The sequence below is a fragment of the Macaca nemestrina genome, chromosome 8, assembly GCF_043159975.1.
Source record: "Macaca nemestrina isolate mMacNem1 chromosome 8, mMacNem.hap1, whole genome shotgun sequence".
In the NCBI taxonomy this organism is placed as follows: domain Eukaryota; kingdom Metazoa; phylum Chordata; class Mammalia; order Primates; family Cercopithecidae; genus Macaca; species Macaca nemestrina.
Genome location: NC_092132.1, coordinates 135,911,192 through 135,938,296, shown reverse-complemented (window position 1 = coordinate 135,938,296; position 27,105 = coordinate 135,911,192). Strand labels below are relative to the sequence as shown.

Sequence of the window (27,105 nt, the reverse complement as noted above, 5' to 3'; positions counted from 1 at the left end):
AACCTGGTTAACATTCATCTTTTCAGTTCTTATTTAGGGTGACAGAACATGCTTGAATTTGCTTTTCTGTTTTTTTTGTTTTTTGTTTTTTTTTTGTTTTTTTTTTTTACTTCTATGGTCAGACATAGTTTTGGAATCGAGTTAACATGTAAACAGAGCTGAAATCTGTGTCTTGGACAATTAATCTTGTGTTGTGATACACTTCCAAACCCAGTCACAGTCGCAAAAGCACCTCACCGTGAATACATGTCCCAGCACAAATTCATATTAATGAACACTAGAAAATTAATTTCAAAGCCCTTATCTTATTGAAAGAGAATCTGAAGTATAATTAACATGTATAATTCATCATGTAATCATTTTTAAGTACATCCTAGAGGCTAGGGAGGCATTATGCTAGGTACGGATTAATCTGTTCTGCCTTCAGAGGCCTCTTATATAAGGAATACAAAATGTGCTGCTCACCCTGACTGAACTTCACCTAGTGAAGAATTAGTCAGCTAATGGAGTCAACTAATTTTTTTCCTACTTACAATGTGCGAGACACTTTCACACACAGTATCTAATATGCGACATTATGTTATACGTATTTTCTTGAGAGAAAAATTTAATAAAAGAGAGAAAAGATCCAACCTTATGAGCAAAGAATTTGAAATGCGTGGGTGGAGCACCTGTCATGGACTTGCACGTTTAAGACAAATCAATTGATCTGGCCCTCATTTTCTTTATATGCAATAGGAGAGGGCTGCATGAAGTTAGCGTTCTTTGCTCACTTCCAGATCTACTATTTTACAATTCTACTTCAGAAAGACCTTAGCTATCACTCAGCTAAACTCCCAAACTAGTCCTTTCTTTACTCTCTGCTCCCTTTTCCTGTGTTCCTCACTAAGTATTTTTTTTTTTGCCATGGTTTTTGATCAATAACATCACTACCTGCTCTCAAATCCCAAGCACAGCTTTTATAGATTAATAAATGCATATCTTAAAATTGCAAATGAACAAACAAGAATAGGAGAGGGAGTGGGAGCTATAGTAAGAAAGCCAGAGAAATGTTAAGAGGTGGGAGAAGGGGAGCAGTGGGACTCCGACTGCCTCTTGTCAAATGCACCTTTCTGAGCTACAACAGTTTGAACCTCCATTCCTTCATTATTACTGAAGAAAAATAAGGTAGCCAAAGACAATACTAACTAAACACTCCTGCCAAAGAATATGGCCAGCATTTCTGGAGATGCACAAAATCAAACCTGAAAGTGAAGGTTGGGTGCAGTGGCTCACAAATGTAATCTCAGCACTTTGGGAGCCGAGGAGTGTGGATCTCTTGAGCCCAGGAGTTCAAAACCGGCCTAGCCAACATGGGGAAACCCAGCCTTTACTAAGAACACAAAAATTTGCCAGGTGTGGCGACACGTGCCTATAGTCCCAGCTACTTGGAGGCTGAAGCAGGAGGATTGCTTGAACCGGGCAGGTGAAGGTTGCAGTGAGCTAAGATCATGCCACTGCACACCAGCCTGGGAGAGAGAATGAGACTTTTGTCTCAAAAAAACAAAAAGCGAAAAAAGAAACTGAAAAAAATGTAATTGCTAATTATCTTTTGTACTAACATAATACTTCAAACTTTTACTAATGTGTGTATGCATTCATTCATTTATTTTTGGGGTGGACTTGATCAATAAGATGTATTCAAACACAGCACATTCCTCCTAAACTACTTTTGCTTCACCTTGAGATTACCTTCTATTGAACTGGCTGTTGTGTCTTAGAGAAAGGATCTTAAATATGCTAGTATGAATAACACTATTCCAAATGTAAACAAAACATTAAGATTGCTGCTAAATTCTTTGTAGAGCAAAGGTTTTAAGCACAGGGATACCTCACTGTATCGTGCTTTGCTTCACTGAGCTTCACGTATACTATATTGCTTTACAACTTGAAGGTTTGTGGCTACCCTGTTTTGAGCAAGTCTGTTGGTGCCATTTTTTTTTCCAGCAGCATGGTTTCACTTCGTATCTCTGTCACATTTTGACAATTCTCACAATTCAAACATTTGCATTATTATTATATTTGCTATGGCGATCAGTGACCTTTGATGTTACTACTGTCATTGTTTTGGGAAGTCAGGAACCATGTCCATATACGATGGTAAACTTAATAAATGTCATGTGTTCTGAGCACTGCACTGACCAGCTGTTCCCTGAGACACAACAATATTGAAGTTAGGCCAATCAGTAATCCTGCCATGGCCTCTAACTGTTCAAGTAAAAGGAAGAGTTGCGTGTCTCTCACTGCTAGAAATGATTAAGCTTAGTGAGGCTAAGGCTAGGCTGTAGGTGAGGTTTCTTGCACCCATTAATTAAGTTGTAAATGAAAAGAAAAAGTTCTTCAAGAAAATTAAAAGTGTTACTCCAGTGAACACACAAAATATTAGAAAGCGAAACAGCTTTATTGCTGATATGGAGAAAGTTTAAATGGTCTGGATAGAAGATCAAACCAGCCACGACATTGCCTTAAGGCCAAAGCCCAATTCAGAGCAAGGCCCTAACTCTCTTTCATTCTTCAGAAGCTGAGACAAGTGAGAAAGCTGCAGAAGAAAAGTTTGAAGGTAACAGAGGTTGGTTCATGAGGTTTAAGGAAAGACGCAGATGCCATAATATAAAAGTACATGGTAAAGCTGCAACCGGTGATGGAGAGGTTGCAGAAAGTTATCCACAAGATCCAGCTAAGATCACCAATGAAGGTAGTTATACTAAACAACAGATTTTCAATATATACAAAACTGCCTTTTATTGGAAGACAATGCTATCTAGGACTTTGATAGCTAGAGAGGAGAGGTCAATGCCTGGCTACAAAGCTTGAAAAGTCAGGCTGACTCTCTGTTAAGGGCAGTGCAGCTGGTGACTTTATGCTGAAGTCAGTGCTCATGTATCATTTTGAAAATCCTTAGGCCCTCACTCTGCCTTTGCTCTTAATATGTAACAACAAAGCCAGGATGGCAGCATATCTGTTGACAGGATGGTTTGCTAAATATTTTAAGTCCATTGTCGAGATACATTGTTCAGAAAAAAGGATTCCTTTAAAAATGCTACTGCTCATTAAGACAGCACCTCATCACCCAAGAACTCTGACAGAGATGTATAAGGAGATGACTGTTGTTTTCATTCCTGGTAACACAACATCCATTCTGCAGACCAAGGATCAAGACGTAATTTCTACTTCCAAGTCTTATTATTTAAATACATTTCACAAGGCTGTAACTGCCATAGATAGTGACTCCTCTGATGGATATGGGCAAAGTGAACTGAAAACCTTCTCGAAAGGATTCATCATTCTGGATGCCTTCAAGAACATCTGTGATTCATGGGAGGTCAAAATATCAACATCAACAGGAGTTTGGAAGAAGTCGATTCCAACCCTCATGGAATGACTCTGCGGGGTTTGAGACTTCAGCAGAGGACGTCACTGCAGATGTCGTGGAAACAATAAGACAACTAGAATTAGAAGTGGAGCCTACAGATATGACTGCGTTGCTGCAATCTCAGCGTAAAACTTGAACAGATGAGGACTTGTATGGATGAGCAAAGAAAGTCGTTTCTTGAGATGGAAACTACCCCTGGTGAAGATGCTATGAACACTGTTAAGATGACAAAAAAGGATTTAGAATATTAAATAAATACAGTTCATAAAGCAGCAGCAGGGTTTGAGAGGACTGACTGTATTTTTGAATGAAGTTCTACTGTGGGTAAAATGCTAACAAACAGCATCAAATGCTACACGGAAATCTTTCATGAAAGAGTCTACAGCTGGGCGTGTGTGGTGTGCATGCCAATGGTCCCAGCTATTTGAAAGGCTAAGGTGAGAAGATTGTTTGAGCCTGGGAGATCAAGGCTGCAGTGAGCTGTGATCGTGCCACTGCGCTTCAGCCTGGGTGACACAGCAAGACCCAGTCTTAAAAAACAAACAAACAAAACTAATGATGCAGCAAGCTTAATTATTGTCTTATTTTCAGAAATTGCCACAGTCACATCAACCTTCAGCAGCCACTACCCTGATCAGTCAGCAGCCATCAACATCAAGGTGACACCCTCCATAAGCAAAACGATGACAACCTGCTGAAGGCTGCAATGACACACATAATAAACTAAAGTAAAGTGTAAATAGAACTTTTTTTTTGAGATAGTCTTTGTCACCCAGGCTGGAAAGCAGTAGCATGATCTCTACTTACTGCAACCTCCGCCTCTCGGCTTCAAGTGATTCTCCTACCTTAGCCTCCCGAGTAGCTGGGATTATAGGTACATGCCACTGAGTCCTGTTTATTTTTGTATTTTTAGTAGAGACAGGGTTTCACCATGTTGGCCAAGTGGTCTTGAACTCCTGACCTCAGGTGATCCGCCGGCCTTGGCCTCCCAAAGTGCTGGGATTAAAGGCGTGAGCTACCACACCCAGCCGTGTAAACATCACTTTTATATGCACAGGGACACCAAAAAATTCCTGTGGCTTGCTTTATTGCGATATTTGTTTTATTGCTGTGGTCTAGAACTGAACCTGTAATATCTCCAAGGTCTGCCTGTTTAAAGAATTTTTCCCCTAGTTACAACCGTAAACATCTAATGAACTGGTTAGAACATTAAGTCCAAATGCTGGTTCATCATCAAAAAACAAACTAAGGGTTACAACTCAAATATCTATAGAAATAGGCAGCTAATAGATAAGTCAGGAAGGCCTGGGAGAGACTCCGGAGGTTTAGAGAAAGCTCCATGTACAAGGAAAGCTAGTACTCAGCCGTAGCCTGATTTCAACAAACTGGGAATATAGCTTCACTATTGCTTTTTTTTTTTTTTTTTTTGAGAAGTAACTAGAAGCACCAATTATTCAAGGCTGGTAAATTTTCAAGTGTGGCAACAGAGAGAGCAAGGTAAGCTACCGTGGGTCAGACAAGCACGTCCATTGTCGAAGAGGACACCAATTTTGAAACAGATTGGAATGATACGATTAGAAATTGTAGGGAGGAAACAGTAAGAATCGCTGAACAAACATGGCAAAATTTCCAATTTTTGATTTACAGACAAACTTCTGAATATTTGATGTTTCGCCTGGTATTTCTGAAGCTGTGATGATGTTCTAGCCATTTCAAATAACTGATCTTCCTCTGATAATAATAAAACTATCAATGAGGCCCCACTACGTGACACTGCTAAGAGCCTGACTTTCACTTGATCTCACTGAACTCTCACAGCAATAAATTTTATTTTGAATACTGTAATAGTATAGCATATGGTATAAGTATGAATACAGTAAAGTATTTTATAACAGCTAGAAGACTAATTCACATTTGTAACACTTACAATAGTATAAATAAATCTCTTAAAACCATTCGTTTATTTATTCATATATTCAGTTGAACAGTTATTTATTTAGGCATCGTGAATCCAGTGGTGAACAACAGACACAGAACTTAGATTTGAGTGGGGTAGAAGCAGATAATAAAAAAGAAAAATAACAGATGACGATAATTCTGTCACTTTCTGGTAGGCTACCAGATAATTATTTTAAGGTGATTAAAATAAAGTCACTGGAAAGAGTAGCCGTAGCCTGGATGGTCACAGAAGGCCTCTTGGCAAGGAAACCTAAGACATGAGTGACCAGAAGCAGCCACGCAAACGTGTGGGGAGCGAGGTAAGCAGCTCCTGAACACCACTGAGCAGGGCAGGTCTGAGACACCCAGCGAGGCTGGTGAGGCTGGAGCACGTGGGCCCAGGTGTGGTGTGAGACAAGGGCAAATGGGGAAGCAGGTCCTGAAGGGCTTTTAAGCCAGAAAAGTTAGGGGTTTACTCTGTGCTGGCCAGGTGACCACTAGAGGATTTTAAGCAGGAGGGTGACCTGCTGTAATTCATGTTTTTAAAGGGTGGCCCCACTTCTGTGTGGAGAAAGGATCGTGAGAGAGAAAGGGAAATAGCAGTGAGACAGGTGGAATCCGGGTGACAGGTGAGGTGACTTGACTGGGGTGATGGCAGGCAGTGGTGGATCTGGGATGGATCAGGCTGTTTTTCTAAATTACGGGAGAAGGCTGTACCATTTTCAAATACCTCAAGCACAAATAAAAAATTGGGTACGATGAACAGTTTCAACAGTGGCACCAGAAATAATACTGTTATCCATGAATATTTAAAGTTATTTAAGCTAAGGAAGAGGTAAATACATTAAGAGATGAAGGAAAAAAGTAAGGTGCAAAATATTGTTATGGTATGTTTCCATTCTGTGGGGGAAAAATGTGAGTATCTGGGCATGAATAGAACATTTCTGAGGGGATACACACAACCCCACTGACGACGACTAACTCTGACACAGCAACTCAGTGGCAGGGTGGGGGGAATTTTCAGTGTATAATCTGGACAATTTGAATGTTGACCACACAGTGTACACATTGCTTCTTCGATGAAAAATAGAGATGACACTAGATTTTATGCTCCTTGCAGATGAGATCAAGTCTTCCATCTCCCTTCAGTCTCCATAATGCTTCATAAGTTGTCTTGACCACAGCAAGTGTTTCATGTGCTGAGAAGGCAAGGGCTTCAGTGAGGATGATGCTGTATAACACAATTATGATGGGCGGCAGCAAAGGCAGGAAAAAAAGAACAACGAGCTAGAAAGCAGCAGACCTGGATTCATGCCTCCTTCTACGTCCTAGGAAGTAACTAGGATGACTCCACTTCACTGATTTAGGAGCTGGAGGTTAGATATATTGTTGCTTGGTGTAGGCTGAAAGTTACCAGATCAAATGCAAGATGCTCAGTTAAATTTGAACTTCAGATAAATAGTAACATTTTGAGCATAAGCATGCCCTCCAATTTTACCTGAGACACACTAAAATTTGTCTAAAATTAAAATTTACCGGGGTGTTCTGTATTTTTATTTGTGAAATCTGGCAACCCTACGCCAGCCACAACTGAAATAGATGACGGACTGACTTTAGAGCCCATATTTTCATTCACGACTTTACACTCTTTTCATGTCCTTCCCAACATAGACTTGCCATGACTACATCAAAATCCTCTCCAGAAGTCTACGTATTCCACGAAGAAAAGGTATTCTCATTGAACTCACTGACGTACAGATAGGAAGACAGCAACATACATTATCAAAGCACCCTCATCTTTCTTTAATCTCAGGTAGACATTAAATACAACCATCTAAAAAACATTATAAGAATGTGCTTTAATGCAGAAATCCAAGAGCCTAACACCTTGGAAAGAGGTTATGCAGTTAAGGTCTGAGTGAATCACTTTCTTCCTTATAAAACGAATTAAAGGTTAACGTCCAAAGTATTCTTCAGCAGATGTAACTATTCTCCTGTGGGAGCACCATCATTCTAAAAGCCATTGTGTTCATAGTCATCTCCTGATTTTGTTTTTAACTTTTATACCCTGATCCTCTGAAACTGTAATTTATTAATTTATAAAGAAACTTGGCTAATTTAGACAGCTAAGCCATATCAATGAAAAACATAATCATTACCAGTATTTTCAAAAAAGATTCTGGAATGCACTTGCTGAAATTTATGTCCCTCTTGTTGGTAAGCCTTAACTGTTGGAAAGTAGCAGGAATGTACCATAATAAAAAATGCTATATGAGAGCATAAGGAAAACAAAAATTTAAAGTGACCTTGTAAATATATGCAGTATTTTTTAAATACCCAAGAAAAATGATCAATTATATTTAATGACTATAGACATGATGAAGTAAATGTGCACAGTTTATTAAAAAAAAATTTGCTGGGTAATAAGCAGAGCCCTTTCAAATAAATGGCCTGTAAAAAAAAACAATCCCTGGGGGACTTTGACATTTAGAGAGAATGCCAGGCCTGGCATTTGTTCCCTGCCATTTCCATGCATTAGACAAAGCAACAAAGACAAATCAAATGGAAATAGGTTTTATTCAAAACGATCAATACGAACAAATTAAATAATCTTATCCAGTGGATAGCAGGCTTCAAATTTCATAAACAGGAAAATTTGCAAAAAAAATTTTAGGGAACTACACAGAATTGCCAGTTTTTCGTTTTGCTTAAGTGAGAAAATAATTTTTTTAAAGAAACAAAGCACGAACTACTATCAGTATTGCTGTATAAAAATAAGTTGCATGGACAATCTCATAAAAATTAGTTGCATGGACAACTGTTTCTCAAGAAAGGACCAGTCTTTCACTGATATTTTGCTATAGACAGAAACTCTGACAGCAACTAGCAGCAGAACAAGGTCAAGTCTGATAACTGCTAGAGTATAGTCTTAGAAGAGATGAAACCTTTTGCTTTTCTTAAAAAGTAGTCTCTATTACCTGGCATTTGTTAAACACAAAGTTAATTAAGAAAAACAAAAGCCATTCTAGTCACTGGGAATTATTCCAGTCTCATATGTACCTATATATGCTGTCTATATTCCTTCTGATTCATTTAAAAAATTTTCTCAAGGCAATATATGTATATCATTTATATAATCAAAAATTACTAAAAGGTATGTAATACAAACAATCTTTTAACTTCACCTCTGATTCTCGCTGCTCAAAAGTAACCTCTTTCAATCTCTTTTTGTTTTTTTTATTTTCAGTATGAACTACTGACTTTCTATTGCTGAACTCTGGAAAGAGAATATTTATTTAGTTCTCTTAACACACACACACTCCCATCCACCCACCCACACCCACATACCCTGCCCTTCTCTTCCTTCCACTCCCATATTAAAATCATACCACAATGACAATTTGGATGTTGATGAATTTTCAGTCATATTATTATAACTACATAGATATTATTCATGGGACAGAACACTAGGCTATGTTTCCATTTTCTGTAAGATTTTTTATTTCCCTAGAGTTCATCATCATCTTATTTTGTTGTTGTTTACTCGGTTTTCTACGAATCTATCTCTACGTCAACTTCACACCCTCCAGCAGGCATTCCGTCAGTGCCATGGTAGGAAGCATGTCTCTTGGCATCGTCTCTGCCCCCACTCCTCTAACCCGGCTGGTTTCTATCTCTGGCACAGCTGTTGTCCCAGGGTTTCCCTTGCCATCGTCTTGGGGATTCCCTCTCCCTCTCTGCTCTTAAATTTCCTGTCCACTGGACACCATGTCTTCTCTTGCACTTCTTCAAGTAACTGAGAAAAAGTACATGAGAAAGTAGAGAGGGAGGAGACTCCCTGCTGTGGAACGTTTACCCCTTTCACTGAATCCTGCTTTTTTCAATGTGGGGATCTCAACTAAGCCTGATTTAGTAAGTTCAAAACCTCTGGGTTAAACTCATCAGAGAGAAAGAACAGCAAATGGTAGGGTGGGCAGCGGGGCATGCTGGCTCACACCTGTAATCCCAACAATCCGGGAGGCCAAGGCTGGAGGACTGCTTGAGCCCAGAAGTTCAAGACCAACCTGGGAAACAAAGCAAGACCCTATCTCCACAAAAGAAAAATTAAAAAATTAGCCAGGCATGGTGGTGTGTGCCTGTAGCCCCTGCTACTCTGGAAGCTGAGTACTCGGGAGGATCCCCTGAGCCCAGGAAGTTGAGGGTGCAGTGAGCTGTGATCATGCCACTGCACTCCAGACTGGATGAAAGAGTGAAAATTGTCTTAAAAAAGAAAAGAAAATGGTGGCAGGAAGGGTATGCGGCTATCAAAGCAGGAGAGGGCATTCAGAAGGTCGATTTACTAATTTTAGAGGCTTTAAAGGGCTGTCCTCGTTCAACTCACTGCCCTCAGAGGTAGCCAGTGGCCCCCAGTTCCTGGGCCTTTTCTGCATTCTGTGGGGACAAACTGGTCTATTTCTTTCTTTGGTATGTGGGGTCCAGTTTTTTCTGTGGAACTAAAATAGTCAACACGTCTATCTGGTTTCCATCTTTCAAAGTCTGCTGATGTTTTGACAAAATCCTCTCTCATTCTTTGTGTCCTTGAAGGTCTATGAGTCCTACTGTCATTTTAGTGGAGTTTAGGTGAGTGTAAAGATAAAAGTACATTGTTAGCTTAAACTCTAATTTAAGAGTTAAGTTTTTTGCTGTATCCAAATACCACTTAATCACAGTCTAAGAGAACACAGCAGGGGGTTGATGAGGCACAGAAAATCTCCTCAAAACACTGCCCAACCCTAGTAAGAGTACTGCGAATGGCCTTTCTATTTTACCTGTTTTTAAGAGGGTATATTAAGAAAGAGAAGTGTGGCCAGATGTAGCGTCTCGTGTCTGTGAACCTAGCGCTTTGGGGGGCCAAGGTGGGAGAAGCACCTGAGGTCGGGTGTTCAAGACCAGACTGGGCAACATTGTAAGTCCTCTGTCTCTACAAAAAATTAAAATATTAGCAAGGAGTGGTGACATTTGCCTATAGTGCTAGTTACTCAGGAAGCTGAGGCGTGAGGATTATATGAGGCCAGGATTTCAGGGCTACACTGAGCTACGTTCTCACTACTGCACTCCAGCTTGGGTGACACAGTTAGACCCTGCCTCCAATTAAAAAAAAAATGAAACAATAGGCCAGGTGTGGTGGCTCACGCCGGTAATCCCAGCACTTTGGGAGGCCAAAGCAGCAGGATCATGAGGTCAGGAGATCGAGACCATCCTGGCTAACACTGTGAAACCCCGTCGCTACTAAAAATACAAAAAATTACCCGGGCGTGGTGGCAGGTGCCTGTAGTCCCAGCTACCAGGAGGCTGAGGCAGGAGAATGGCATGAACCCGGGAGGCATAGCTTGCAGTGAGCCAAGATCGCGCCACTGCACTCCAGTCTGGGTGACAGAGCGGGACTGTCTCAAAAAAAAAAAAAAAAAAAAAATTAAAAAAAGAAACGGTAAAGAAAAGTGTCATAAATCTATACAAATCTGCTGGTACTTTATCTGTCCCTCTGAGTGACAGTCAATAGCTGCTTCTCTCAAAGTACTTTCCTGTACCTGTATGTCTAGTTAGGTAGGACCCCAAGCCTTTAGATTTACTTATGCTGGGAGATTTTAGAAGAAAACTGTAATGAAAAACTCAACAGGGATTCGTTCCCCTGTCATGAGTCACTGGGGTACCAGGATCCAGGGAAGGTCTTACTGCTTCCTGTAAACACCTCGGCCTGTCCCAGTGGATTTCTGAGGAGTAGAGCTGACGCTGACACCACTAAACTGCAGCTGAGTGCAAGAAGGAGATTAGACTGTTTGAGATAGCTACATAATCTAATTTATTTACTGTAATCAAACACACACTTGGCTCACCCGATTTGAATGTGGCAATAATGAGTACACTAACGTTTCCAGTGTCTTGGGTGGCATTTCATGTTGTAAAACTTAACTGCAGGCTACAAACAATGGCATGTCATACGGGGAGTCAGGCTAGAGCTACAGCCTCAGGAAGCCCATTCGGAAAAATTGTGACACGAAGCATTTCAAAGAATCTACCTAGAAAAACAAATTCCACTGATATCAGGTGATCTACGTGCCCAAACAGGTACCATCAGAACACGGTACAGTGGATTTAAAAAATAAAATAAAATCTGCTTGAATGATAGTTAAGGCAAAAGCTTAAGAATCTGAATTAAAATTAATGTCAGAAGAGTAACTTCCATCATAAATTAGTATCATAAATTAACAAGCAGGAAGCCATCTTGCTCAGCTACTCCTGGTCTCTGCATCACTATGGATGAGTAAATAAAAAATATTTTCCAAAAATCTCCTATTAGACTGTAAGCTGAAGGCAATCCCTAAGCTCCAAACCAGTCATGATCTAACAACGGGTTGCGGAATATCTTGTCACCATACATACTCCCACACAGAAGCTCCTTATGGTTAACTTCAGGTTATCATGACGCTACGAAACTCCCTGATCTTTGGCAGTGACTATATTTAAAATGCAAGTGTATGTATTTTTTCTCTTTCAACTCCTATCATTATTGCATAGATTTTTCTTTTTCCTTTCCCTGGATTCCGAAAACAATATTACATTAAGCTTGCCAGGAATGACAGCATGGACCAGCATTTTATCTACAATGTTCAAATACCACATGGAAATTCTCAAACACCTGCTTTCGTACACCTTCCCCAGAAGAATGTGTTCAAATACAGTCTACTCATAAATGGAGGGCAGCAAGAATGCAGTACGGCATTGGGAGTTAGAGATGACACAGGACAGGAGTGGGACGCGGCTTCTCCTTCATATATTTTTTTCTTCTTCTCTTCACAAAACCCACACCTCTACCTCACTGATGCTATACCCGCTAACCTTGAGGAATTTTGCCACACAAAGAAAATAGCCATTCTTCTCTACTCTCATAATGTTTAAATATGTCTTTCACTTAGAGAATTCCAGAAACTGGTCTTAGGAGATTTAACACGAAAACCAAGATTGTGGAGTGTCCCACCCTGAGTAGGAAATGCCGAACAGTTGATTTATAGCCTTATTGCTGCTGGCCAGAGCACCAAGAAACCCATCACTCGAGATAACTATTACAACCAGACACGCTGACCTGCACACCCTACCCCTCTTGGTGCTTTGCCCAGCCCGTATACTTTAGCTCTGATAACAGTATCTGTGCTCTGCCTAATGAAAAAATCTCTACCAGCTTCCCCCCGCCACTCCCTGCAGAGCCAGTCAGAGAACCCTGTGCCCCACCTCCGCTGTCTCCCTTGTGCTTGAGCACAAGCCCTGATTTAAAAGGCTTGTCTGGGAAATCGGCTTGGCTCCATGTTAATTTCCATTACATGGGAAGCCAAAGAGCCTACGGTCTGTAATAGAGACACCCAAACGAAACACATCACCTACACTTCACTCAAGTGAAAATGGGTAATTAGTGATGGTGAAGATCTGCTGTTAATTATATTCAAGGGTCAAGAAATATCATTCTATCAGGACCATAGTTTGCTCAACATTTACTCCTAAATAATCATTTGAACAACCTTAAAAAAGACATTTATTCATATGAAAGTACCAGCAGGATTTGAGAAATTCACAGATACAGAAGAACTAGAGAAAGGAGGGAAATTAAGAGGTGGGGGGCAAGGGGGAGTGCTAACAAACCAACCCAGTAACAAAAACCAGTGTCAGTTTGCTAGCTTTCCTAACAAAAATAAAACCAGGTCGGCGCAGTGGCTCACGCCTTAAATGCTAGCATTTTTGGAGGCCAAGGAGGTCAGATCACATGAGGCCAGGAATTAAAGAGCAGCCTGGTCAACATGGCAAAACTCCATCTCTATTAAAAATAAAAAAAATAGCTGGGTGTGGTGGTGCATGAGAATCGCCTGAACCCAGGAGGAGGAGGTTACCGTGAGCCCAGGTCACGCCACTGCACTCAGGCCTAGGAGACAGAACAATATTGTGTAAGGAGTGAAAGATTTTATTTTATTTTATTTATTTATTTTTTTTGAGACGGAGTCTCGCGCTGTCACCCAGGCTGGAGTGCAGTGGCCGGATCTCAGCTCACTGCAAGCTCCGCCTCCCGGGTTCACGCCATTCTCCTGCCTCCGCCTCCCGAGTAGCTGGGACTACAGGCGTCCGCCACCTCGGCTGGCTAGTTTTTTGTATTTTTTTAGTAGAGACGGGGTTTCACCGTGTTAACCAGGATGGTCTCGATCTCCTGACCTCGTGATCCGCCCGTCTCGGCCTCCCAAAGTGCTGGGATTACAGGCTTGAGCCACCGCGCCCGGCCAGGAGTGAAAGATTTTATTTTGGGGCAAGTCTGACTCAAGTCATCCACTTAAGGGAATAAATAGCTATGGATGATGAAAACAATACAGATAATGATTCTCTGTAAAACTATGTCCCTGAAGAAGCCAGGTCTCTTTTTAAGATCTTCTTTGGCTAACGATCACATTAAAACATTAGAACACGTTGGCCAGGCGTAGTGGCTCACGCCTCTAATCTCAGCACTTTGAGAGGCCGAAGCGGGTGGATCACGAGGTCAGGGGATCGAGACCATCCTGGCTAACACGGTGAAACGCTGTCTCTACTAAAAATACAAAAAATTAGCTGGGCATGGCGGCGGGTGCCTGTAGTCCCAGCTACTCGGGAGGCTGAGGCAGGAGAATGGTGTGAATCCGGGAAGTGGAGATTGCAGTGAGCCGAGATCAGGCCACTGCACTCCAGCCTGGGCGACAGAGCGAGACTCTGTCTCAAAAACAAACAAACAAACAAACAAAAACCAAAAATACCTCAAAACATTAGAACATGTTAGTCTGGCAGAATAATACCTGGAGGCAAAGTATAACTTCCTGGAACACAAGAAGTACAGAGTAAACATACAAAAGCCAATAAAAGAAAAATACACTTCTGGAGATAAAATTGTTTTTATCTTTGCACTACCAGATTTACTTTGTTCAAGACACCGCCTCCCTAATTCCTTCATATGCCAGGATTAGAACTAGTGCAGGAAGATGCTGATATTTTGACCTAATAGTTTAAGTTGTTTAAACAAAATTCTCCTTGGGAGCTCATTAGACTGAGGTAGCTCTGGCATTTTAAAGTTTTACATGAACAAACCAAAAGCCAATGTAAACAGTAAATGGAAACTAGAAAATATACCAATCAGAAGCCATCAACTTCTTTAAAAACATTATTTTTCTTTCTGTGTATCATTCTTTCCACTAACTAACTTCCAGCCAATCAAAACTGTTCTCTTTGTCTTGCTTCTGCAAATACTATATAAAAGTTTTCCCGGCAGGGTGCAGCTGCTCATGCCTATAATCCTAACACTTTGGGGGGCCTAGGCGGGCAGATCACCTAAGGTTGGGAGTTCAAGACCAGCCTGACCAACATGGAGAAACTCCGTCTCTACTAAAAATACAAAATTAGCCGAGTGTGGTGGCGCATGCCTGTAATCCCAGCTACTTGGGAGGCTGAGGCAGGAGAATCACTTGAATCTGGCAGGCAGAGGTTGCAGTGAGCCACGATTGTGCCATTGCACTCTAGCCCGGGCAACAAGAGTGAAACTCCGGCTCCAAAAAAAAAAAAAAAAAAAAAAAAAAAAAAAAGTTTTCCTTCTTGCACCTCTCATCAGAGTCCCAGCCCCTTGTGGTCTGGTACAATCCTAATTTATGCATCCTTGAATGCTCAAACTCTTGAAAATGTGTATGTGGTTAAGTTTTTCTTTTAACAAAGTCTATTCAGGTAAAGGATGAATTTATGAGGTTAAAAATGCTCTCCTTCAACTTAAGCATAACAAAAACATATAGAGACATTTGCAGAAAAATTTTCATATTATGACTAAGAATCTTCTCCATTTTAATTAAAATAAGCAGGTATGAATGTCCTGTTTGACCAGAATCTCCTTCCCAGGCTCTCGCCTTAGTCTGAAGAACAAAAGTAATCTAGGAAGAAATGACAACGATCTGCAAGCCTGCCACGAAAACTTCAGGTCGCAAAGGGCCACCATAATGATTTCTTCAGGTTTCTTTGTGTATAGCTTTAAGTCACAGAGGAAGCAGTGATTAGCATTTATCTGACAATGTGAAGGAAACAGCAAGCAAAGCCTAAGTAGAATGGGGAGAATAGAGTTGATGGTGCCTTTCAACATTACTGCAACACGTTTTTAAAAAGCAATGGATGAGGCACTTAGCAGAGCACAGGTTTGGAGTAAGGACTTCCATTTTCCTTTAACACGTTTATGGTTAACATCTCCTAGTACAGGAAGAGATTTACTCAGAATACATATAAAACTCACCTTTGTTAAATCTAGCATCTAGCTCAGTCTTTAAGGTTCCTTCTACAGAGGAAATAATCCCATCAACCTTGGCAAGATTTCTAAAATTAACATTGTTCAGAACAAACATATCATTTTATCAAACCCCTGCATTTTACGATGAGTCTTGGGGAGATGAAGTAACTTCTCTAGGTGCACACTGCTACCTAGGAAGCAAAACCAGGGTAGCCCGCCAGGATGCAGCATCCCGACCGAGAAACCAACAGGCCAACGTTTCACTATGCACAACCCAAAGTACCAGTAGTTTACTGGAAGTTCCTGAAATTTCGTTGTCACAGAAATTGGTTTCTTCGCTATATTACTGAATAAAAGCTTTAAATGGTTCACTTGAATCAACATTATTAACTAGAGAATTCTTGATCTACTCTCTAGCATCATGTTTATTCCTCAAAAAAATGCCTCAAGGATTCAGCCACGCATGTTATATTAATCCACTCATGTGACATTCACCTACAACAACATAAAGAAACAAAAACTGGTTGCGATTCCCCCTCACTTAAATGGTATCATGTAGTTTGGCAAGAGATGGGGAAGAAAAAAGTGTTTATTAACATGAACTTTTACAGATTTGTGTTTTAAATTGTAAGTTAAAAATTAATACCAAAATAATGTATATTTAACAAATATTTAGACTCAGAAGACGACTGTGGAAACGTCTGGGAGAAGCAAGGCTTAAATCAACATTTTCTAATAATGCACATCCCAAATTCTGGAGTACAGATGGCTCTCTATATCCATGGGTTTTGAAACCCCGCAGACACCCGAATACCTGGGGCTGACTGTATTCTACTTTTAAGAAACTGTTTCTAAATTAGAAATCAATTAGAATCTAATTGATTCTAAAATGTTACTTCTGTCAAAGGCAGAGCAACCAGCTGGATCTGACAGCAGGAAGGTCTGCACTGCCCCCTCGTGGCCGGAAGCCTTGCTGGTAACTCTTCCAACACCAGACACCCGATGAACAGCCGAGCTCAGTCAGACTTAATTAATTTTAATAATGAATGCTGGTCTCCACAAAACACACACATATTCTTCCCAAATATATTCATATTTGCATCCTGCCCATATTATGTGCTTCAGAGTTTGATACAAACATTATTATTGAGAAAAAGACAAAGCCACATTCTCTCTAGAGGAAATAGTAATATTTAAACACAGAATAAAGAAAAAAAGTCAACACAGGGAAGGGGGTTTTAAAGAAAATAACATCTATAAGCTGAATTTTAGTAGGTTAAATATTCTTTAGACGAGGTCAATATGATCCACAAAATATTGGAAAATTCAATTTTCTTACTTTAAAATAATTAGATCAAGAAAAGCCTTATAAGGTATTTCACTAAAATCAAAGGCAAAACTTCTAATCCTTTCAACAGTCCTTTAACACTTTTTTTTTTTTCAAATGAATGTATATAAATCAGAGAACAAGTGAGGACTACAGATAACCAATATTTGAATAAACCATTATGTATTTAATGGCCAAGAAAACAAGGTGGAAACATCAAAGATGTAAGTTTCAAAGAATACAAAACATGTAATTCCAACTCTGACCAGGAGAAGCAATTATTACACCTATTCTAGAAAGAGCCAGAGTTCTAGAAAGGTAACATTAAATCCCAGGAGCGAACCATGAGTTAATGGTATCTTATTTCCTACTGGTTGGGAAGATGAGGTGAGGGGGTGGAGAGAGGTGGCAAGGGGAACTTCTAATCATCAGATTAGACATCCTGCATTTTGGATGAAAGAGTCAGATAATCAAAAATGCTGTTTACATGATTAGCAAGAGGAAACACCAGCCGGGTGCAGTGGCTCATGTCTGTCATCCCAGCAATTTGGGAGGCAGAGGTGGAAGGACTGCTTGAGCCCAGGAGTTGGAGACCAACCTTGTCAACAGTGAGACATTGTCTCTGTTTAAAAAAAACAGAAGAAGAAGAAGAAGAAAGAAGAAAGAAGAAAGAAGAAAGAAGAAAGAAGAAAGAAGAAAGAAGAAGAAGAAGAAGAAGAAGAAGAAGAAGAAGAAGAAGAAGAAGAAGAAGAAGAAGAAGAAGAAGAAACAATGATTTAAGGGCTAAAAAATACTACTAGATATAAGATCAATGAAAATTATGATTAAAATTGGAGTAAAATGTGTAACTGTGGATAAAAATGGGAGAAGTGACACCTAAATCAACATTTTACACATGTCTATTATAGTATAATTAAGTTCAGTAATTTAGGGTACAAGCCTATCGTATTATTCAGTTTATTTCATTTAGGGAATATAAATTGCTAGTCAATGATTAGGGTCACTCTGATCGAATTTTCTATTCTACTGATTTTCTCTTAGCTCTAGTGTTCAATTTTAAGCAACCAGATAATCCTAAAAAAATCTCTTGTGAGATATTGAGAGCTTGGCTAGATCCTTCCACATATGCCTCAAAAAAATACTAATGATCTCTTAAAAACTGACTATTATCTTCAAGGTATCATGTGATGGTCTACTGACTACAATTCTTCCAGTGGCCTTTTATACTGTTAACTCCTGCACTGTTTGCAATATTTAAAAAAAAAAAAAAAAAAAAAGTGCCTGGCCTTCTCTTGCACAGATACATATCAAGTAAGAGTACCTGTACTGTGTGACAAACACATAGGATAGTAGAGAATCTTTTCATTTGGCATCTATCCTAGATTCCAACATTACACTACACAACCATAATTCTGGGTGAACCCACTAATATTACAACGTTTAAATTATCATGATAGGTAGTAGGACCACAACAGAGTTAAGGATGATGACCTCTTAATTTCCCATAGCCTCTGACTGCATAGTATAGGTACACTTCACATCAAAACATCCAAAACAAAATCCAGAGATGTCTCAGTGCTCTTTACAGAAGCCAATTTTATAGCCATGTTGAGAATCACATACATGCTCACATACATTTATTTATTTAGGAATATGATAAACCGTTCCGGTCTATTTCAGCAGGAGACCACAGTCATCACACCACAGGCGGACTCATAACCGTTTCAGTAGAAGCCAACACATCTCTAGACAGGTCACATTAAAGGACTTTGAAGACATGTTTCCTTCTAAAGATAAAGCTTTTTTAAAAACAGTGAGGAGTAAAAAGCCACATCTGAAGACTTACTGGAGCCAGGCAATTTGCTAATGATGGAGGGGGTCAGACTCCACTATGTCATAATGTAAGGGGGTGAAGAGGAAGCCAATATATTTCTTAAAGTCACACTAAGGTATTTTGCCACCTGTCCCCTTGCCATATTTTGAGGGGAACCTGTTAATGCCAAAGTCTTTCAATCATGTTATGTCACACAGGGGACGGGGAGGTAGCAGAGGAGGAGGGCAGTGGGGAATGGTGGGAGGGTGAAGCAAGCCTGATGTCACCCTCAGTGGGTCTAGATATAACCCCGAGAGGGCTGAAATGACACTGAGATCCATCTCCTGATGCTCTCTCTGCACATTATCGAGCCCATGAATCTCCGTTCTAATCATCTCCATCTCCAGTCCTGGAGTTCTGTGATCCTATGATTCTATTATTCCATTTTTAAACCTGTGGAGTGGGAGTGTTTCTGAGTACCCTGCTCACACAGATGGTGGTGGGAAGAATCTCAAGAATATGTTGCATGTAGTAAATGCCCACTTCACTACGTAATCACTCCCTTCACATTTCACACGAACAAAGATTATATTATCTTCAAGACAGCTGCAAAAACACGAGTGGTTTCATGGCAGCATAGCATCAGCACATATATGTGTAAGGAACATGAAAGACGAAATTTCTCTTCATTACATATTCCTGGGGCTAACAACTCTAAACCTGACATGAATGTAGTATAACAGGACCAGGGTCACACTTGTACATCAGCTCCACAGACTGGGGGTTGGGGGGACACCAGGGGAGGAAAGGCAAAAGGAACTAACTGAAAGATAAAATACACACAGTATCTCTATATTCCTGATGTTCTAAAAATACCCTGCACTGAAAAATCATTTGTCAAGGCAACCTTTCTCAGACCAAAAACAAGATCGATGTGCCAAACAACAGTTTCCCACAGTCATCTCATTTTGAGCACAGCTTTCACCCATCTCTTCCACAAACTCGCTCTTTACAAAACTGACCCACGCCACAACAACATCTCTGTATCTGGAGTTGAGGTCCCATCCCTTTCACCTGATAGCACCTGATTCTCATAGAGCCATTTTATACTCCTCGTTACTTTCTCCGTCTGTCACCGCACATTAGACACTGCCAAAGACTATCCAATTCTGTTGCCCTGCCACACAGCTGTCAATAAGGTTGAATGTGGTATTTCTTTACCTTGTTCTCCTTAGCGGAAAACTCTGAGGAGTTGGAAATTTTCATGGACTTTGACCTGTGAGACTGCCGCCGGATAGAATCCTCTCGGGAGTATTTCACGGAACCTGAGGTCCTCACCCGTACCTTGCTGGCACTCTGGACACTATTCACGCCAATCATTTTCGAAGGTCAACTAAGGAAGGGGTTTGGAGAAATAAAAAGGCACTTTCCAACCGTTCCAAGGCTCTCACGCTGGAGGAACTCTGCGGGGTTGTGCCTGAGCAGCTCCTGAGCGCCGTGATCCGCGTTAGCTTAAGAAGCACCAGGCTGCCTCCCCCAGCATCTTCAACTACCCTGTTTGCAGCGAGTCTGATTGTTCCAGGCACAGCTCACGTCACTGGCTGCAAAGAGGAAAAAAAATGCAATCCACCCCTGCTACTCGTCTCTCTTTTCCACACACACACACACACACACACACACACACACACACACACACACCATTATATTCACACACTGGAACAAATGGCAATTGGCCAGGCAAGCAATTCATTAACATTCCAAATAGCAACACTATTTCTCTTGTGATATTGTGCAGTAAGCTCATTAATGCCAACAACAAAATAGAGATACCACAAATAAAAGTCTCAAGTAATCTCTAAGGCACCATGTGGGGTGGGAACGCAGCTGAATTTCCAAAAGGAGGAAAAAAAAATATGGATGGACGTCAAAAGGCTCAATTAATTACAGGCTAGTGAAACGATGCGAGACACAAAGGCATCTCAATGATCAATAATTTTCCTTTCTTTCCCGTTTCAGGTCACACACTGTTTGACAGCAATTCAAATTGTACTGCCATTCTGAAGAATTAAATGTCTCTTATGACCTTAGACTACGACAGCCAGATATTTAAACAGGAATTATGTCAGTGTGGATGGTAAATCCAGAATAAAGATGTTCTGCTACCTCTCTGGGAGACTGAGAAAATGACTAGGGGGTTAGCACAGGTTAACTTTCAATATGGCACAGAGTGAGACCAGTAAAACTAACTCTGGGCAGTAAGGAGCGAGCAGCCTTTCCAAAAGCCATCAACGTTCTCTCAGTGTACACAGCAACATGCAAGCCTCTGAGTACGACTCACAAACTGGAGATTGCTAGAAAACAAGACCATTTTAGCTCCTGACACATGAAGTGAATTTTCAGCATACTACTCAGGATTGCAACGCCTCACTATCTGGCATCCCAGGGACAGAGGCTCAGCCACATAAGCGTGTTCTCCAGATAAAGGAGGCTTTCATGTTAGTATAAATAACAAAATCTAAACACCGTTTATAAAGACCACTCTGGGAAAAAAGGTTGGCCTCAATCCATCCCACCCCTCACATTTAAACTTTTCCTTTACAACTCAAGAATTTATACACTTTGTTTTTACAATGTACCAATGTTCACATTTTGCAACACACTGATGTTCTTGAGCATTATTTGAGGTAATTAATTTTTTAAAGATGTTTTAAAGTAATTCTTAAACTATAATGACTAAAGTTATGTTTTAAAGCCAGGAAACTGTTTCCCTCTACTGTCAACAGGCCCAGGAGAGGGTGATGTTTGAGCCTTGGGTTTTGTTGCATCCTCATGACAGGGGCTTTCTTCCCACCTCCTTTATAATTTTTACTTTTCATTTCCTATTTTTAAAGCACTTGGTGCTTCTACTGTGCTATAAAGAAGACAAAGACATTAATATTGGTAAAATGTTACCATCTAAAATAATAATAGATTATAGGTTCTGGAAGATCTTGGGGACTCTCCTGTCCTTTGAGGTGTATTTTCCTCTCTCAGGAAACCAAAGCTACTAAATAACTGTTTCTTAGAGTTAAGAAAAACGCTGTAAAGTTAGTATTTTACAAAGCATGTTCCAAAGACATAAAACGTGGTGTACCATAGCAGTTAAGTAAAATTGATCATTTGGAATAGACTTAGTTCTTTCTAACTTAAGCAGATGATGATTCTACAGGTAAAGATCTCCAGTTAACAAAAGTAAGCTTCAGGTGGAACCCAGTAAGAAACTAGTACCATAATCAAGAGAAAAATTCACAAAGTCCGGTGTAAGACATGAGCGCCTGCCTCTGTGTGGGGATAAAGACAGAGCACGGGTTTAAAAGAAACAAGTCCTTCAGATATTTGTCAGTCATCACAATGAGGAGTTATAAAATATCTCCTGATAAACTTTATTTTCTTTTCTCCACCAAAACGGTTAGATTAAAAAACAAACAAACAAACAACAACAACAAAAACTAAAACCACATGCTAGCATGTACAGAAATGGAATCTGATACATGCCATTTCTGGGAGGTTTAGCAGAAGGACGCCATCTCTACCCAAAGACTGCGCAACTGACGCAACTGACGTTACTCCTGTATTGTCTCCACTAATAACCACTTTCATCGATCTGTTTAACACCTAATACTTTACGGAAGCTACTTGTTCTCTTGTTTTGATTCTCAACTTGACAATTCTGCGAAGTGGGTTGAGGTAGTATTGCGATCCCTACTTTACAGACAAGGAAGGTGGGTTCAGGACGCTATCACGGAGCCAGCATTCACATTCTTGCATGATATACAAGGAGCCATTCCGTGTCCCTCACAGTACAGCTGTGTGCATTGCCCTGTCTTTTTTAAACCTGCCATGAGCTTTTCTGCAAGTCAGGGACAGAAAGCTTTCTTCTGCTCCTGCCTTTTACTTTCTGTTCCAGAACACATATTTCTACATGGACAGAGTGAAGAGAACCCCTACAATGCTGCTAGCAGTCTCACAGCAGATAACGCCTGTGACATATCTGAGTATGTCCCATGACTGCATGGGACTTTAGCTTCCACTCAGCCGATGCATAGAACACAAGCTTGCCTCCTTTCTGAAGCTTTCCGGAATGACCCTCCATCTGCTATCATCCTGTCCGGAACTCTGTTGCCCCATCCTGATTCCCTACTAAGCTGGCTTCTCCTCATTCAGCAGTCAGCTCAATATCTTTTTCCCAAAAGGACTTTCTTTAACTATCCTTCCTTAAACAGCAGCCCTGCTCCACCCTAACCATTCATTCACCACCAAAACCCCTACTTCTGTGACTTCAGGGCACTCATAGCTGTTTGAAATCACCTGCATCTCAGAGCCCACAACAGAACCTGGTAACGAGCAGGAGCTCAATGATCACCTGTCAAATAAAGAAACCACTTTAAATATACAGCAAGTTTCCCTTCTCTATCGGCTCTCATGTCATTCAACTTTCTTTTAAAGAAAATTGAGGACGGGTGCAGTGGCTCACTCCTGTCATCCCAGCACTTTGGGAGGCCAAGGCGGGCAAATCGCATGAGTCCAACTGTTCAAGACCAGTCTGGGCAACACAATGAAAAACCCATCTCTACAAATAATACAAAAATTAGCCGGGCATGATGGTGAGCACCTGTGGTCCTGACTACTCCAGAGGCTGGGGTGGGAGGATCACCTGAGCCCAGGAGATTGAGGTTGTAGTGAGCTGTGATCATACAACTGCACTCCAGCCTGGGTGACAGAGTGAGACTTTGTCGTAAAAAAAGAAAATTGAGCAGTTTTTTTTTTTTCCCGAAAAAATGAGTAAATATAGAATGATTTTTTTTCCCTAACTATACAAAAAAAGTATGCAGTGAAATTTGTTTCCTTCCCATACCAGTTTCCCGTTCAGTCCCTCTGCCCAGAAACAAGAACTGTTCCCAGTTTCCTATGCACCCTTCTAGAGATAATGATAATCCATCCACATGTGTGTGTGTGTGCACGTGTGTGTGTGTGTTTGCGTGTGTGCACTCGCCCATCCCTTTTCTTCTCATGGACTATAAATGGAAGCATGATATATATTTTTGCTATTTTTTTTTTTTTTTTTTTGAGATGGAGTCTCGCTCCATCGCCCAGGCTGGAGGGCAGTGGCATGATCTTGGCTCACTGTAACCTCTGCCTCCCAGGTTCAAGCAATTCTCCTTGCCTCAGCCTCCCGAGTAGCTGGGATGACAGGCACCCACCACCATGCCTGGCTAATTTTTGTATTTTTAGTAGAGATGGGGTTTCACCATGTTGGCCAGGCTGGTCTTAAACTCCTAACCTCAGGTGATCCGCCCTCCTCTGCCTCCCAAAGTGAGCCACTGTGCTTGGTCTATTTTTGCTATTTTTATTTTTATTTTGGAGATAGGGTCCTGTTCTGTTGCTCAGGCTGCAGTGCAGTGATGCAGCTATAAGCAAAGATCCTGGACTCAAGTGATCCTCGTGCCTGAGCCTCCCGAGTAGCTAGGACTACAGGCATGCACCTGGAATGATCACGTCAGGCTTTTTTTTTTTTTTTTGGTAGAAATAGGGTCTTGCCATGCTGCCCAGGCCAGTCTCAAACTCCTGGTCTTAAATGATACTCCTGCCTCGGCCTCCCAAAGTGCTGGGATTACGGGTGTGAGCCACTGTACCTGGCCTTCTTGCTATTTCTTGCTCTTTTATCCCTTATCAAAATCCTGTTACATTATCACATACGAAGTCACCTTACTCTTGTTAATAGCAGCATAGTATTCCAGCATGTGGATGTGTATCATATTTTATCAGGGTCTTATTATTGGACATTTAGTCTGCAATCTTCTGCTACAATAATGATGCAGTGAATAATGTGCCTGCAATGTATCACATCCTAACGTTTAAACAATATGGTTTTCCAATTGTCTTCTGAACAAGTCTTATTTTCTTCCTCCTACATTATTTCTTATCACCCACAATCATGGTGTTAGGTACATATGGGGTTCACAACTAGATTCAATATGAAATAATCACTTCAAAGACGTGTTGGATGACCCTGTCCTGCCCCATCTGGCTCTGAGGCCTTGACCACTGATAGACATGAGCCAGCCTGTACAGAGACAGCCGAGCCTGCTTGCTGTAAAATAAAAGCAGGCTTCCTGGAGAGAAGCAGCTGTTTAAATGTACAAAATAACTTTCCACAAAAGCTTTAGCAGAAAGTGAAGGTGACTTCCATAACACATCAAAATAGCAGGAGAAATTTAATGAAGCAAACTAATTAAGTGGAAGGCTGGAAACTGGTGCTTCACCTTCTGATGCTTTCTCTAAGGACACCATTTGGTAGATAAGCCCTGAAAGGCTTCTAACAAGGGACCTGGTTATGGTCATCAGAAAAACTCTCTCGGCCTCTCAAAAGAGTACCAGAGAAATGAACTCAATACACTTTTTTGGTGTGTCTACTAGGTACCAGATGCTGGGGACACACAACGCTAATACCATCAGGCCCCCAGCTTTAAGCAGCTCACATTCAGTCAGGGGTGGGAGGCAGAAAGAACAAGAAATGCTGTTGCCGTGATTATAATGATGAATATCTTCAGAGTATCAATGAACTGAAAGGCTTTCAGATCCCAAGTGAAGTCAACAGGATAGTCTCAAACGGCACCCAGGCAGATGCTTCCCTCTTTGCTAAGAAAATGTCATAGTACAATTAGGAGAAAGAGCTGAAGACTGAGGTATAAACTCTGCAGAGAAGCTAAAGTGGAAATGAATTATAAATACCAGTTGTCTAGAGGTACAATTAGCAGGATACCAAGAAGGACCGGGGAGGGAAGAGAGGCATGAGGCGTCAAGAGGAACTCAGCCTCAGCTTATTTTCAGAACAGAATGGCGGTTGTCACACTCAGTTATTTCAAAAGGCTCTCATGACTTTCCCTAGGTTCCTCAGATTACATTTGCTTGTACTGAAACACAGTAAAGTGACAGAAGGCTGATTTGGGAGTGAGAGGGCAGGGGTTCACCAAGATTTTCTGTCCATGTTTGTCACGTGGCCCGACATATTCAAGAGGCTAGTGCTGCTGTTATAAAGATGTTAATGATTAATTCTTTTCTAGACCATTCATTTGGACTTATGATCAGAGCTGCGAGAGGCCTCAGAAAGAATAATCTTCAATCTTTTCATTCTATAGATGACTCCTGAGACACAGAAACAAAGTGACTTGTGCAGGAGCGCTCATGACTATGAAGTGACCAAACTGAGACTTGTGCCCAGGTTTCTTAATTGACAATACAGAAGTTTTTTTTTTTTTTTTTCCTTCTATGCTATTTGTTTCTTGAAAGCTAAATATTCCATGAACACACATCTTTTCAGACTGCATTAAGGCTGGAAAGGTTATCTTGAAATGGAAAGTTCAAGGCTGGGAGACTGACTCTAGAAGTGACATAGAGGCCAGCTACTTATAAGAACTACGAAAAGGAGACATAAAAAAAAAAAAAATCAACTGTACCAATAGCGTAGGAACTGGTCTTGGAGTCCTGAAAAGTATGTGACAGCTCCCCATCCTTGACCTAGCAGGAGTGAGGTACGCATCCTTCCATTCTCTCAGTGCTATTCCTTTCCATGCAGTAACATGACTACAAAGCAAGTTAATCTTACAGAGAATGATAGCTACTACTGTCAAGGATACATAAACACACAAATAATCATGAGGAAAACAGATACAATAGATCAAAACTTACTGCTTTGTTTTTCCTGTCTCCTTCCAGGCCTTCCTAGCTAATACTTTTCTAGTCTAGGGATCTATTTTGAACCCTAGCAGATGGTAGCAGCCTAGCTGCTTCTAACACTCTATAACCCAGGACTAGATTCTTATTCCCCAGATGGTCCAGCCACATGAGGCCTGACACAGGCTCCACCGCCTGACATCTGAGTCTGCACCAGAATCCTGCTGCCATGTGTCACTAACCTACCACCTTGATGGACACACCACTGCTTTCCTAAACGGGACTCAGACCCTTTCTCCCAGAATAAACACTTGGCCTACAGTGCCGGGCTACCTCTTCCTCGCTGTCTGGTCCCTTATCCTTCAATCCCAGCTTGCTGAGCCAGTTTCACAGCCCCTTCCCTTTACTTCCCCTGCCCCTTTTCAGAAAGGTCCAATAAGGCTTGTCTTTACCCATCTCAATTGGACACAAAACTGCAAAGTTTTTTCTAGCAGTGGGGCTACGGATTTCCTTAGTCCGTAAGGCATCACTAGAATGTAACCTAAATCAATCTTAATGAACAACCACTAGAAGAAGTGGCGGTTAGAAGTAAAAAAACA

General features: G+C 40.9%; 1 protein-coding gene across 14 annotated transcripts in view; it reads right to left on the bottom strand.

The window, feature by feature from the left end:
• Positions 1-27,105, bottom strand: part of LOC105482130 (pleckstrin and Sec7 domain containing 3) — a 710,412-nt gene that overhangs the window by 128,049 nt on the left and 555,258 nt on the right. Inside the window, exon 1 of one of the 14 annotated variants that reach the window (XM_071068561.1) lies at positions 20,015-20,362. The exons of 11 other annotated variants lie outside the window; for them this stretch is intronic. In XM_071068561.1, coding sequence (XP_070924662.1) covers positions 20,015-20,173 — 159 coding nt within the window. In that variant the 5' untranslated portion in view covers positions 20,174-20,362. Of the gene's footprint in view, positions 1-6,353; positions 6,550-20,014; positions 20,395-27,105 lie in introns of those variants that run through there. 2 more of the 14 variants (XM_071068551.1, XM_071068554.1) reach the window with 2 other exon arrangements.